This window comes from Bos mutus, chromosome 4 (genome assembly GCF_027580195.1).
Source record: "Bos mutus isolate GX-2022 chromosome 4, NWIPB_WYAK_1.1, whole genome shotgun sequence".
In the NCBI taxonomy this organism is placed as follows: Eukaryota; Metazoa; Chordata; class Mammalia; order Artiodactyla; family Bovidae; genus Bos; species Bos mutus.
The window spans coordinates 52,287,945-52,304,166 of NC_091620.1; the positions used below are offsets into that span (position 1 = coordinate 52,287,945).

General features: G+C 40.4%; 1 protein-coding gene across 1 annotated transcript in view; it reads left to right on the top strand.

Moving 5' to 3' along the window:
• CHN2 (chimerin 2) overlaps window positions 1-16,222 on the top strand; it is a 340,978-nt gene that overhangs the window by 172,452 nt on the left and 152,304 nt on the right. The window contains exon 3 of the mRNA XM_070369480.1: window positions 1,697-1,752. Coding sequence (XP_070225581.1) covers window positions 1,697-1,752 — 56 coding nt within the window. The remainder of the gene's footprint in view (window positions 1-1,696; window positions 1,753-16,222) is intronic.

Below are 16,222 nucleotides of genomic sequence, written 5' to 3' on the forward strand. Positions count from 1 at the left end.
CAGCTGTACTTCCTTTTCTACCTTCAAGGGAGGCATTAAAAATGGTGTTCACAAAACCGTCCCAGCCATGCCCCCCACATATAACTGCTGGCTTCAAAGGGCGCTGGTGATAGGCAGATAAGAGGAGATAGGATTCTCTGGACATGGGTTCTATAATTGCTCATGAGCTCTGTGATTCTAAGAGATGCCCCGTTTGGTTCCCTTTACACTCATTAACAGCAAAACCCTGCTGAAAACCAGCTAGTTGGTGTTGGGGTTGATCTGAGAGGAATAAAGGATTCCATGAAGGCTCTCTCATGATTTAAGGAGAGTGTGGACTTTACTGGGATTGTCAATAGAGTGTCCAAAACTGTTTCTCTATCTTCAGCCAATTCTTCCTCATGTTTCCTCCTGTACGAGAAGCCTTCTCTGCCCTGTCCCTTACACATGGCTATAGTTACTATTAAGTGTCACAGGCACCATCATTAGTATGGGCAACCTAAGCTTAGAAATGGGATGAATTAAAACCATCTTTATGAGAGTTAGATGATTTTTTCTTTGTGAGGAAGCTGAGTGGTCTACCCTTAATTAGGTAAGAAAATAACCATTTTGAGCTGAATGCTTTGGGGAGCCATCGATACAAAATAAGTTCCATCATTTCTACCTCTGTTTCCACATGACTATCTGTCTTTCAATTAAAATTTCTTTTTTTATTTTTAGACCTAAGAGTAAGCCAGAAATTTTCACTTCTCTTATTACATTTTCTAGAAAGACTTTATACAATTGAATTTTTAACCTTTTGTAGGTGTATTTATGATATGATTCATAGATATACTCAACATTAATTATTCCCTCTTCACGACTCTGAAGATAACATCAAGTAGGTTTATTTTCAGCTCCCATTTCCGTGAAAGTAAAACTTTAAGGTACATGCACAGCTTTTCCTCTTAAGAAAAGTAACCAAACTAGCTAAGCGGCAGAAAGCCACTCATCATAGTTTAATAAATCACAAATAATAGTCTGATAAATTATATTTCTGTATACAATTACCTGCTTTCCTCCATGCCTCAGCCTGAAAGTCTGTCTTTTATACAGGATATAAGAGAGTTGTTATATTTAAGATACTGAAGGGCCCAAGAAAAAGGAATGACAATGGTTGGAAAATAGTCAAGGAGCTAAGAATCCATGGTGATGGGCAGGGCAAAAATGGAACTCATGAAAAAAGAAATGACTTGGGGCCTCATTCACTCACAGAATCAGTTGTATCTTTGTCTATAACTAACATTTCAGAGAATGCCACTTGTCTTCTAAGGCCATTCTTTCCCTGGTATTCTCATCAGCATTGAGACGGAGGGATCCCATTATGTGATCTTACTACTTAGGTACTCACAAGTAGAATTTCATCTTTAAAATTGTCAAAAGAATTTTAGTCTTATCTAGTCTTCCAAGAAAGCTATAACATGAACAATGCCAGTAACAATTATGCAACTAAATTGTCCTTATGAGAATTTTAAAAAATCAATTTTGCCAGTTTATATTCATTGTGACTCATTTCCATATAAATGATCTGACTTTATTCTGTCTAAAAATAATTTGTTTTTTGGTTGAGAAATTTGCAGTTCTTGAAAGGTAGTTAGGTTGAGCTATTTGAAGCCATGTTGGTATGTGCTGGTTTTTTTTTTTTTAAATTATAATTCTCTCTTTTTCTGTTTGGCAGTGTATCAGTTACAGCAAGAGGCCCCTCGTCCCAAGAGGATCATTTGTCCTGGGGAGGTCAGTACTCAGCTATTTCCAATACACCTCATTAAATATGATGAATGGTCAGCACTGTGTTCATATTGGAGAGCCTTCAGAGTTACTGAGAGTTGATTTCTATTAATGTTTAAATGTCATCAGATTTAACATCTAAATAATCTATATTTTGAAATCGTGTTATTTGAAAAATACTAACTTATAATAAGAAGTCTTACATTTTTCACCACTGCAGAGGTAAATTAAGCATCTTTTTGTAAACTCCCCAAAATGTGTATTCTGTTTTTTCTTTGCTCATGCAATTTGATACTTTTATTGCCTTTTTTATTATGAAATGCTTCCAGCAGAGAAAATGCAGAGAATGATAAATATCTGGACACTCTCAACACCCATATTTAGCAAACCCCTATGCTTTGTCATATTAAAAAAAAATCCCTATGAGAAGAGTGACTGGGTTTTTATTCTTGGAGATAAGCTTAAAAATATATTGACTCATAAAAATGCTTCCTAGCCATAGAACTTTCCCTGGCCCGCTTTTACTTGTCAGTTCTCTTATCATCTGATGCCAGCAAGATTGGAAAGGCAAGATGAAGGCTCTGTTTTCTGGTTTTATGCTGACCAGTTGCTTTAATAGCCAGACTAAAATCCTTCAAACAAAGGTCTATGGGTCCTTGCTTGGTTTTCTTAGTATGATTTTGCTTAAATACAGAGTAGCAAATTTCTTTTAAAGCTTCACATCTGCCTGATCAGGGGGGAAGACTCTTAATTCCAATAACCTTGAGAGTCATCCTTGACATCAGGACTTTCTGACAGACTGACTAGATCTGTTTTTTTAATCTGTCTCAAAGACTTAGGTACATATGTACCCACAACCAGAGCCAACTTACTACTGTTTCATAAATGCTTCTACGGGAAGTCTTACTTCTGTGGAAAGGCACTGAAGTTCATCGAGTAGTCTGAATTTTAATAGAGTGAATATTCTCATCCCAGGAGTATCACTTGGGAGGAGAAAATATTTGATCTGAAAGGAAAAATTCAGAATGAGGTCAGATCTTTATTTGGTGGTATGGTCTTGTCTGTCACTTACCCTGCTGACTGATGTCCCTTGGTTTTTCAATAATATCCAAATAAGAGAAGATTGCGATAAATAACAAAATTTTTAATGAGAAGTTTTAATTAGGGTATTTTGGGTGGGCATTAAGAAACAAGTTATTAAAAATTCCTTCAGTCCTACCTTATACTTTATACTACTACTTTATAGTATACTTTATACTTCATATAAAGTTTATACTTTATACTTAGTATTTTGCCATCAGAAAAAAATATAACCATGTATAGGGAGTTAGAGAACTTTCAATGTCTCTATGAAAAGAATGTTTGTGAAATTAGAATTCAACGGAAGTCTCTTCCTCACTCTCTCAGTTGCACCGGCTCTTTGTGACCTTCAGGACTGTAGCCCACCAGGTTTCTCTGTCCATGGAATTCTCCAGGCAAGAATACTGGAATTGGTTGCTATGCCCTCCTCCAGGAGATCTTCCTGACCCAGGGATTGAACGCTAGTCTTCTGTGTCTCCTGCATTGTAGGCAGATTCTTTACCCACTGAGCCATTGGGGAAGCGCACAGTCTCTTCCTAGAGTTATTAATAAAAAGTCTACTTGCAAAGTCTGGCACCAGAACTCGTAACCCAAGGAGATAGTAAATGTTCATTTGTTCATTTATTTTATATGTGTGTATTATATATAATATAGAGGGAGCCTACTCTGTTCTGACTTTCATCTAAGTGTTGGGAATACAGCAAAGAACTTGGCTATTGGTATCTTGAGATTTTATTAATTGCATGTAGTTAAAGGTTTATTTAAGATATTATCTGTGTTTTGGGGTAAAAGAGAGAAAGAAAGAGAGAATAGAAAGAAAGAAAGAGTCCAAGCACTTCTTTGTTTCTCAAAATCTTGGAATCATGTCCATCATCCTATAAGCCAGGTAGAAGGTTAGCAGTGGAGATGAGTGGATTCAGATTAGCTTCATGAAGGCTCTTCACAGAGTTCTGCTTAAACTCTTCAGATATCCAGTGGGCCGAGGGTCCACTGCCTGTTTCTTTAATGTCACACTTGCATCAGAAGGGAGTGCCCCAGAGGCCTTAGCAGAGCAGAACTGTGTGCCACAAGCCACCACCATCTGCTATGACTGAAGGATATGGCTCACATGCAGCCGTTTTCTTCCTTCTCTCTTGTCTTCTAAACCAAGCTTTTCACCTTTTGACATTTATCAATCTGATTCATTAATAAGTTATGTCTGGTGGATGCTGGATTCCTAGGTAACTTTGCCCCTAGGAATTCTGTATCTCATTTCTGCCAAGAAACCTAACATGAAATGGACGTTCATGGGCTCTATTTCCTCAGCAGGTGGCGCGGGGCCCATCCAGTCAGGCAGGTGTCGGGCAATAAAGGGCCGAAAGTGCTGGAGCGACAGGTGCTGCTGAAATGAGCGCCAGTGTAGCTTCAGGGCCCTTTGTCCTTCCGTGCAAATAATGCCTGCACACATTGCTCAGTCTCCCAGGACTTGGCCTCCTCCTAGTGAAGGCCCCTCTTGGATGCTGGGGAAGCCATTGCTTCTGCTGCAGAGGATGTTTGAGCAGACAGCTCTGTGCCTTGTTGTACACCTGTGTGCTCAGGGGGCGTGCCTAATGAAGACAGAAAGCCTTTCAGCTTGAGTGTGTGGCCAGAGAGACTGAAGCTTTATTAACATATTTACATGAAGCCATAAAAGCTGTTTCCTTTGAAAACCCTTCTCCTGTCAGCCACCTTGTCCCTGGCATGCCACACCGGCCATGTTGCTCCAACACACTCCATCTATTTTGTTTCTCTGATGACTAATAACCTCCCAGGCTGTGGGCCTCTCTCAGGTCTGGGTCCTCCCACTGAATGTGATAAATTCCACATTAGAGCACCAAGCGAGTCTGCAGTTACCAAGTCATGGAACACTGTTGTTCAAGGGTTACAGACACAGGCCAACCTGACTTGCATGCTTGGTGGCTCTCGATGAATACTGACCACCTAGTGGACTTTGTTGGAGAAGTTGCAGATCAAGGGTACAGACTGATTGAACAGGCGAAATCCAGTAAGCTTTGCAAACCCAGGAAGGGGAGCCTGGCTGCACAGTCACTTGAACTTGTCTGCAATCCTTGTTCTACCACTTTCTAGCTACTTGAGTTAGAGCCAAGCACCTACTCTTCTCCAAGGGATTAGGTCTACCCCCAGGGCAAACAGCTACTTTGCAGGGTGTTATAAGTGGGATCTATGCGTCAAGCATCTAGAATGGTGCCTGCACACTGTGGATACTCAGTGTTGACTCATGGCAGATTCAGAAATCTGTGAAGAGCAAGTTCTGAGAGAGTCATTAGGGACATAGTCAGAGCAAGGACAGTATTTGCTGGATGTGAAAGCAAGAAAGGCAGTGCTCAAGAACAAAGCAAGGTGCCTGGGTCAGGGATTGAGCCTCAAGGTAAAAAGATACTGAGGATGAGGGACAGAGTACAAGCTGAACGACAGCTGTGGCACTGATTGAGTCGGGTAAGGTTAGTTACTGAAATAACAGTCCATTGCTTTCTTGAGATTTATTGCAGTAAATTAATATTTATTGAGCAGCCCAGCACCTGGCCTTCTCTACCAGCATTTTCTGAGTGTTCCATGCCAAGAGATGCAAAACATCTTCCAGGATGCAAAATTTCACTTCCCCTTTCTGTCAATTGTCAACCAGTCATCTCCTAAGCATTTTTTAATTACCAAACGGGTACCTGGGTGGTCTGCCAGAAATTGTGCAGAATATTGACTCTCAAATGTGTGTCTCTAGCTGAGACCTCTCCTGTGGGCTCCAAACACCTCGCTCCATCTGCCTACATGATCTTTTCAAGTAAATGTCCTACAGGTCATCTCTAGTCTAGTGTTCAAAGGAGAACTTTGAACAAGGACAAAGAATAACTTTGAACAAGAACAACTTTGTCCTTGGACCCCACTCCATTAAACGACACCTAACTTCAGAGACCTGAATGCCTATTTTTCCCACATTCACCCTTTTCTCATAGCAAGTTTCGATTTTGCCTCCAAATATATTTGGCATTTGTCACTGTTCTCTGTCGCCAGGACTACCCTGTGGTTTGGCTCATCATCGTTTCTTACCTGGATTATTTTTTAAATCTATTCATTTGGCTGCACTGGGTCTAGGCTGCAGTATGCAGACTCTTAGTTGTGGCATGTGGGATCTAGTTCCCTGCTGCTGCTGCTGCTAAGTCCCTTCAGTCGTGTCCGACTCTGTGCGACCCTATAGACGGCAGCCCACCAGGCTCCCCCGTCCCTGGGATTCTCCAGGCAAGAACACTGGAGTGGGTTGCCATTTCCTTCTCCAGTGCATGAAAGTGAAAAGAGAAAGTGAACAGGGGTCAAACCCCAGCCCACTGCATTGGGAGCACAGGGTCTAAGCCACTGGACCACCAGAGAAATCCCTCTTACCTGGATTATTGCCACTCAGCAGCCTCCAGTTTCATATCCCTGCTTCCACTGTTGGCACTCTTCCTGATACACACACACACACACACACACACACACACACCATTCTTCAAACAGGAGCCCAAACCATCACTGTTAGATATAAATCCAATAGCTTCCCTTCACTCTTAAAAGGAAGACCTCACCCTGCCTATGCGCCCTGGTGTGGCTGCTGCCTTCCTCACAGTCCTGTCTGTACCACGATTCTCTGGGCACACTGCCTTGCAGCCCCATTAGTTCTTGCTCCCATCCATCAAACAGACCACAGTGCCCCTGCCACAGGGCCTTTGCATTTGCCCTTTGCCTGAAATTCTTGTCCTTGAGTTTTCTACATGTCCAGATTTCAGATCAAACTTTATCTAATAACTGAAGCCCTTCTTGAGCCCCCTAAAAATTAGTACCTACAGATCTCTTTCATATCACCCTGTTTGTTTTGTTTATATAGTTAATACAATCTCTAATACACTTTTGATCATATTTAATTGTTTCCTTGTTGTCTGTACATCTTTCTCAGAAGAATACAAAAACCAGAGACATCACTAGTCTTAATCATGGGTACTTCCCTAGTATTGAGCCCAGAGCCAAGCAGCAGTGGGCAGTCAGTAAATATATGGTAAAATGATGAAAAAAAGAGACTTTTGTCTTAAGGAATTTTGAACTCTCAGACTGTTACTAATAGCATATCAGATTTACTCCATGCTGTTATTAGGGGAGTCAGTTGGATTTTTGGCTGTTGTTAACGTTCTTACATAAGCACAGACTAATATTTTTTCCTGCAACATTCTAAATTTCTTTTTGACTTTTCCAAAAGGCCAAAATGTTAAGATTTACTTGTATGACTAAAGTCAAGTTCCTCAGAATTAAATAAAGAATACAAAATATGCAGAAATTCTTTTGTGACTGTAAATGATTTGGTGTCTTATGTCATTCTTTTTTGAAATTGCTGTAGTGAATATGGGATTCTAAAAGGCAATTTCAAAAAAGGGAAATAAATTACATACTATCATTTTAAGTTGTTCTCCATTTTATGCAGCTTTACTCCCCCTCTCCCTTACCATAGAATAATTTATTTTGGAAAAAATATTTTAATGCAACAGTGAATTCTAGAACTGAGGTTTCTAGCATTTATGATCAGAACCAGTTTTTTTTTTTTTTTCTTGATTATCAGAAGTTAAGCCAAATACGGAGGATAGTGATCTACTTTAAATTTTTAGCAGTAATCCCTTATTTTACCTCCTAGTGATTAGTACTCACTTTTTAAATATTACCTTTTGTGCCCCTTCTCCTTTTCTGTGCATTTTCTCTAGTTTTTGGTGTTTGTAAATAGCTACCCATTTAATCTCTTCTACTTTATTTGTGAAAACTGTTGTTTTAAGCCTGCAAAAGCATTTCATCATTAAACTTTTTAAAATTTGGTTCACCATGCCTAGATTTCACAGTCTCACAATCTTGTCGCTTTAGGTATTTGTCTTGTCCTGGGCATGTCTGGAAGATCTTAACCAGCCATGTTGATTGGCTGTATCATTCTCAGCTAACTCTGCTGCTGCTGCTGCATCACTGCAGTCGTGTCTAACTCTGTGCGACCCCATAGCCAGCAGCCCACAGGCTCCCCCGTCCCTGGGATTCTCCAGGCAAGAACACTGGAGTGGGTTGCCATTTCCTTCTCCAATGCATGCAAGTGAAAAGTGAAAGTGAAGTCGCTCAGTCGTGTCCGACCCTCAGCGACCCCATGGACTGCAGCCCACCAGGCTCCTCCGTCCATGGGATTTTTCCAGGCAAGAGTACTGGAGTGGGGTGCCATTGCCTGCTCCACTCAACTAACTCAGTACATTTCAAATCACAGGTTTAAAATAAACTCAGAGAGGTTTTCTAATATTCTACCATCCTCCCCACTTTCTTCTTCTATTCATTGAAAATAAGTGTTTTTGAGCAAATGTACATCAGAGCAAACAAGAAAAGTCTACTGCTTCAAGACATCAAGATAAGCTATGTCTTTAATGTAATGAGATTGATTCTATAAGCCACAAACAAAAACCAATCCCATTACCTTTTAATTGGCTTTATGTGTAGTAATCAGAAGGCTATTCCTTCCCTGATCAGAAATATTTCTCTTTTTTTCATCCTAGACTTTCTCCACCAGTCTCTTTTTCCCTCCTTAATATTGACACAACCTAGAATAAAGGGCGCTTGCCATCATTATTCCTTTCAGACTTTCATCTCACTCCCTAACACAGTAAAGCTTTTTGCTTGATGTGATTTTATCCTGCTTGGCTTGTAGACCCACTGTTGTAAAGGGGGAAAACCTTCTCATAAAACTAATGTTTAAAAATTTTTTAGACATATGAGTTTTATTGTTTTCTAAAGTTAGAACTAAGAGTTTTGCACTTCTTTAAATAAAAAGCTTCTTTTTTATTAGCAAGTGATGCTGTCTACCAAAATACATGACCTTCCTTCCAAATTTACTCTTTGGAATATTTTGAATTTCTTCTAATAGGGCATAGACTTTGCACATTTGCACCTAGAAAATATTTATTCATTTCCAAGGTGATGGCGTGAGCAGAGGATAAGGGCTCTTGAGGACAAGCTGCTATAGAATTTAGAGGCTCAGGAGCTCTGAGTCGAGGGGACAGATGACTAAACTTCGAGAGGGCTGCCAAGGAACATCCATGTAAGGTGGGTATGAACTGAGGCAAAAGTGGAAGGTTTTTTCCCTTAAAACAGAATAAGGAAAATGAAGGAGAGTTAACAGTGATTGATAATTTGTAACATTTCTTAAGGAGTTACTTGTTTTAGTCCTTGAGTCATGTCCAGCTCTTTTGCAAACCCGTGGACTGTGTTGGCCAGGCTTCTCTGTCCATGGGATTTCCCAGGCCAGAATACCAGAGTGGATTGCTGTTTCTTTCTCCAGGGGATCTTCCCAACCGAGGGATCAAACCTGCATCTGCATTGCAGGCAGATTCTTCACTGCTGAGCCATCAGGGTAACCCTGAGAAGCTACTAGTAGAGATGAGTTACTACATTGTGTGCATGCATGCTAAGTCACTTCATTTGTATCTGACTCTACGACCCCATGAACTGTAGCTCACCAGGCTCCTCTGCCCATAGGATTCTCCAGGCAAGGATTCTGGAGTGGGTTGCCATGTCCTCCTCCAGGAAATTTTCCCAACCCAGGGATTAAATGCACATTTCTTATATCTCCTTCATTGGCAGGCAGATTCTTTTACCACCAGCACCACCTAGGAAGCCCACATTGTGTAGTTAGTGCTTTGTTTTGTTTTTTAGAAAGGAATAACTGACAGCATCATGGATTCTGTCATCTTCACTTAGTCTGTGATAGCTATAACTCAAGATACCATCACTCACAGATGGGGGCAGGAGAGGGGTGGTCCTGACTGAGGGCATGGTGGTTATGAGGTAATGCCCCCATACCAATAGCTGTCTAGATGGCATGTCTGCTGTGTGACTCAGAGGTCAGGCCCATCAAAATTTCAGGTGTGGCCAGGACCGTCTGGGATAGGTACATAGCGCTGGATGCACAAGTGAGATTTTAAAGACATGCTTCACATTTGACTCATCTGGTTAAACATTAACTGAGAAATAATGCTCATAAAGGCAGTTACACTTTGCCCCGAGCAAGCCATGTTTCCTAGAGTAGTGTGGTCTGGCTAACCAAGCAGTGAGATGTTTGGAAAAAAAAAGAAAAACGCACGGATGGCACCGTCTCAGACTGTGCAGATTTGACTGTGGCGACTATACGGGATATTGCCTAATTATTTACTGCTGTCCATCTTTCCATAGTAATGAGTGCTAACACATATGAGTGACTTACTGCACACCGAGCGCTGGGTTGAAAAGTTTCACATACGTAATTTCTCATAACAGTGCCATGCGATTGTTATCTGTCTCATTTTACAAGAGGAAATGAGACAAAGAGCACAGGAAGGGCAGAGCCAGTCAGTCTCAGATGGTCCAAATCCAGGACTTGGCTTCTAACCCAGTGATTTTGAAAGTGTGGTCCCAAGACCAGCAGCAGCAGCAGCAGCATCACCAGGGAACCTGTCAGAAATGCGGATTCTTCTGGCCCACCCCAGACCAACGGTCTGGGTCTTAACAAACCCTGCTGGTCATCCTGATGTTTGCTCAAGTGTGAGGACCGCTGCTGGAGCCATTGTTCTCACTTCCTCTACTTTCTTTTTTGTTTTTAATTGAAGCATAGTTGATTTATAATGTTGTGCTAGTTTCTGGAGTATAGCAAAGTTATTCCATTTTACAAATATGTAATATATATATTCTTTTTCAGAGTCTTTTCCATTACAGGTCATTAAAAGATATTGAATATAGTTCTTGTGCTATACAGTAAATCCTTGTTGTTTATCTGTTTTATATATAGTAGTGTGCCTCTGTTAGTCCCAAGCTTCTAATTTATTCCTCCCTTGCTTTCCCCTTAGGTAACCATAGTTTTATTTCTATATCTGTGAGTCAGTTTCTGTTTTGTAAATAAGTTCATTTTTATCATTATTTTAGATTCCATATATAAGTAATATACGGTATTTGTCTTTATCTTTTTGACTTACTTCACTTAGTATTTAATATGATCATCTCTAGATCCCTCCATGTTGCTGCAATGGCATCATTTCATTCTTTTTATGGCTAAGTACCTTCCATTTATGTATGTACCAGATCTTCTTTATCCGTTCATCTGTCAATAGACATTTAGGTCGTTCCCATGGGTTGGCTACTGTAAATAGTGCTGCCAGAAGTATTGGGGTGTGTGCAATTTTTCAAGTGAGTCACTCTCTCTACTTTCTGTTTCAAGCTGCTTTCCCTGTACCCTGGAGCAGATAGAAGAATCAAGATGCTTTCTCTCCTGGTGACGTTTACTGTTTGCCCAGCACTGGACTAGACTTTTCATGAACTTCAAAGTCAGTGCCAAGTCATCCCCTGGATGCCTTTTCTTTTCTAGATGTACTTCCTCCTTGATGTTATTTTCCATTCGTTAAAAATATTTTGCCTTTGCCTCTCTTCTTTGCTATGTCTAGCTTTCCCATGCCCTCATCTGTTGCAGGGGCCAAGTATGAATCTTTGTTAGGGGAATGGTCAGTGCTTAATTTAACCTGGTTTTCTACATCCACCACTCCTTTCCCAAAAAGCTATTCTCCTCAGTCTTATGTTTGTATGACTAATTAACAAAAATGTTCAAATTCAGTTCTAGTCAGGTGATTTGTACTTATGTTCATCCATATTCAATATACATTCTTATGAACTCCAGTTCTTCTTTGATGTTTTCCTTACCTTGCTCAGCTCAGTTCAGTCGCTCAGTTGTGTCTGACTCTTTGCAACTCCACGACTGCTGGAAGAACCATAGCTTTGACTGGACGAACCTTTGTTGACAAAGTAATGTCTCTGCTTTTTAATAGGCTGTCATAGCTTTCCTTCCAAGGAGCAAGCGTCTTTAATTGCATGGCTGCAATCACCATCTGCAGTGATTTTGGAGCCCAAAAAAATAAAGTCTCTCACTGTTTCCATTGTTTCCCCATCTATTTGCCATGAAGTGATGGGACCAGATGCCATGATCTTCATTTTCTGAATGTTAAGCTTTAAGCCAACTTTTTCACTCTCCACTTTCACCTTCATCAAGAGGCTTTTGAGTTCCTCTTCACTTTCTGCCATAAGGGTGGTGTCATCTGCATATCTGAGGTTATTGATATTTCTCCCAGCAGTCTTGATTCCAGCTGTGTTTCATCCAGCCCAACGTTTCTCATGATGTATTCTGCATATAAGTTAAATAAGCAGGGTGACAATATACAACCTTGATGTACTCCTTTCCCTATTTGGAACCAGTCTGTTGTTCCATGTCCAGTTCTAACTGTTGTTTCTTGACCTTCATACAGATTTCTCAGGAGGGAGGTCAGGTGGTCTGATATTCCCATCTCTTTAAGAATTTTCCACAGTTTGTTGTGATCCACATAGTCAAAGGCTTACCTAGTAGATGTGTACAAATCCCAGCTAAATTTACTCTTCCTTTCAATGAACCTTTGAATTAATAAAAGTAATAAATCCATTATCATTATGTCAGGAGTACTTTGAAATATATTTCTGTTTTCCAAGTGCTAGTCACTTCACTCAGTGAATCATCTGTGTGCTCATTGAGTAGCTCTCAATTCAGAATTGTAGGCAACTCATTTACCAGTGAAAGCCAGTCCAGTGCTGATGCTGTCTGGGCCGTGCCTCTTTGCCTCAGTCTACCACTCCTTTTGTTGTTCCCAGCTTGATTGGCACCACTGATAATCAATCATCTTTGGCTGTGTCCTCTGACAAGCCACAGTCTTGGAATTAGCTCTCAGTATGCCATATCTCCCTGTCTGGTTGGCAAGAATAGCCAGCTTTGCTTTCGTGATAGTATCTCTTTCTTATTCCTGTTTACAGGGCCAGTGTCATCTCCCCATCTACTGTGGGAGGAAATTAAATATCCTTGGCACAGCCCCACAAAGGCATGCTGGTTACCATCCAGACCTTGTGTCCTCCTAGGTAATTACACATCAGTTGTTTGACGAATTGTTCTTGTATCTCCCTGGGTATTTCTACTGCGTCTATAATTACACTTTTCTGGTTGTCCCTCTGCTCTGCTGTGATCCTCCAAGTTCCATGACTCTCAAAGACCATGTTTAATGATGGTGCAGCAGCACCTTTCAATTCAAGGATGCAGATCAGGTCCCTTAGGGTTTCAGTATTCTTTGATTGTTTAACAGTATAATTCAACCGTTTGCTGTCTTCCTTCACTTTGATTTTTCAAGTTGGCATCAGTAGACCATAGATTAAAACTTAATGATTCTTTCCTCCCTGTGCAGTAAGAGACAGCAGGACGTGAACACAAATAGATGATTTGACCACCATTAAATAAAAAGGCCGTTTGAGGCATTGGCAAATGCCCTGAGTTTTGAGCTAACTATAAGATGTCCTGAAAATGATTTTTGAGAATGGACTCCAATGTGTGTTAGTCTAGAATAGCCATTGGCAAACAATTGTCTACCAGCTATTTTTGTAAATAAAGTTTTATTAGAACACAGCAATGCTCATTCCTTTATGTATTATCTGTGACTGCTTTTATGCTTCCATGTTGAGTCCTGGAGACAGATTGTATGGTCCTCAAAGCCTAACATAGTTACTATCTTATTCTTGCCAGAAAAAGTTTCGTGACCCCTAGTCTTGTATTAGAAATAACTTTGAAGAGTTAATACAGGCAAAGCACTCAGAACAGTGACATTTATCTGTGGGAAGTATTGGTCTTTAATTTCTACCATTTCCCAAGCACTTGTATAAATGTTAGCCAGAAGAAGAACTTTAGTTCTGTAGTTTAGGATGGATTTGACCCCAAGTGATTTTGAGAAACATTTTGACCTTCATGTTTAACACTTGTCTATTGGTGAAAGAAGCCCAGGCATTTCCAATAAGAAGTTGTTCTTTCACCTGCTTCCTCATGGCCACTTCTTCCCTGTTAAGAAATGGTAGCCTGTTTAAAAAGGTGGCCCAGCACTCCATAAGCAGGAAATTTAAAAGGTGTGTACAATCTCTTTATTTGGGAACACCATCTGAACATGTAAACTAAGCTCACCTTCTTTAATTTCAGGCCCAAACCATTTGGGGGAAAGAGTGCTGTGTCTGCAACTTACTATGAAATACACCCCCCCACCAAATTTGGATTAGTGGATGGATATAGGGATGAATAAACAGATATATCATAAAGCACATATATATAGCACATATTATAGAATTTAAATAGTGCATATATGGGTGTTGGCTGTTAACTTTTTTCAGCATTTCTGTCTATATGAAAAATTTCATAATTAAATGTCAGAAATAAAGACTAAGTTTATTTGTGCAAGAAGAGCAATGTCTGGCCAAGCTCTGACCCAGGGAACAAAAACAATCTCTGGGGTACGCAGTCCTGAAAGGCAGGAGTGTGGCTCAATGTCAGAGCTGCTGGAAGCACTGTAAGCTCAAGGATTTTTAACATGGAATAATTTGTCAGAAAAAGAATTTGAAAGCAAGGACAAACATGAATAAGGCACTTTCACTCTTATTTATTACTATATTGGGAATTGTTTGGGGGAAATTTCAGAAGTGCTGTTTTTTAGAAGTGCTGAATTAAATAATTTTTTTAAATAATTGAGAAAAGGCTTTTAGATTTTATGGCATCATCACCATAGAGCAAAATGAATACTGGACCTGAAAGCAGCAGCTGGGTTTCAACCTCGAATCTGCTGCTAGCCCTGGGTAGCCCTGGGAGCAGATTAACTTATCACTCCAAACCACAGCTTTCTCATCCATAAAAAGGAGCAAAGATATTAATACATAGTCCACCTTCCTGGTAGAAGAATAAATGTAGAAGCATTCTGAAAGCCATGAGGATGTCACCAGACAATGAGTTCTCAATGGAGCCAGTATCAGGCCCAAGGTGGGGGGTGGTTCTTGAGGGAGCACATAAAAATCTTTACTATTTCAATCTATGAAGCACAGATAAACATATAAAATAGAAGCAGATATACAGTCTATTTGTAGTACTGAAATTTTGCTGGGAAGGAATGATTAGGAAAGAAAAATATGTGTAAAAAGGCTTCAAAGGAAGGTTGTAATACAAACAATATTGAGAATGTTTTGCCAAATAATCTTTAATTTCTACCATCTCCTAAATTATGTTCCCTTTTTCTGCAGGTAGGTTAATTTTATCCATCAGTTTGAGCACATTCAATTGAATACTTGGATTGAATACTTACATTTGAATTTTTTCTTTCTAGGAGAGAGTTAAAAAAAATACTTCTGGGAAGAAGAATAAAACTGATGGACATTCTTTGCCTTTTCCAAAGTACATATAGTACCACTTAACCCAAATACCATTAGGCTTTGAAGGAAGGAATTTGCTAACAGGAATGAGGAATTAAATGAGCGTACTCACCCAATCTTTTTTGCCTCCTAGAAATTTATCAGCAGCGTTAGTTTTCCCTTGATTTAATTCAGTTCAATTGCATACTTCAAGCTCTTTGAGCCTAAGAGGTATGTGGAGAATTTAAAGAGAGTTCCAAGGAGAGTAATGAAGATGAATTAAGGATCGGAAAATAGGATCTGTTGGGAAAGATTCAAAGAACAAGGATTATTTAGTGTGAGGAAGAACAGGCAATCAGGTGGCTTCTAATAGTGGAAACCTGCTCCTTGGGAGAATATTCTCAGGTTCTTATCTGCCCTGAAGACCAAAGGAAGGGGAAGAGTGTATTTGAAGCAAGAGGGGCATGAGATTAGATATCAAGATAAAATATCTGTCCATGATGGAATCCTAGACTCTGACAAACCTTGATGGTATTTTTAAAAATAAAGTGCCTGTCTGTAGGAAGTTATCAGGAGAAGAAACAAGTAAGCCCTTTACGTTTTATTTTCTTGCCCTGGTCAGAGGCTGGCCAGCCAACCTGGCCTGTGTGGTCTCCGTGGCATTCGGCTTGATGGGAGGAAAGTTATTATTCCTGGAGCTGTGGCTTCAGGATGGCAGAGTATGAGTACCAAGCCCCAGGTAAGAGAGCAGACTTAGAGCAATACACCCAATTGCTTTGTCCATACAAGCAGGGCTGAAAGTGGGTGTTGGGAGCCCACACGTAGAGCCAGGGAATCAGTGTCAGGGAAGAAGCAGCAAGGAAGAGTGGGTCAAAGTGAGCTGCTGGGAGGGTGATCTGGGCTAGTTAGAGGAGAGAAATGGCCATGGCTAGGCTTTGGGGGCTCTTCAAAGGCTACTGTCAGAGTGGATCAAAATCCATGTAGAAGTCCTAGGAAGGTGTTAATCCCTTCCATGTTTGGGAACATCGCTTGGGAAAGTCATTGTTTCCCATCTTAGGTGTGTATCAGAATTTCCTGTGGAGCTTTGTTAACCTCACAGCCACCTTGGCTCCAGCCCTTGAGACTGGGA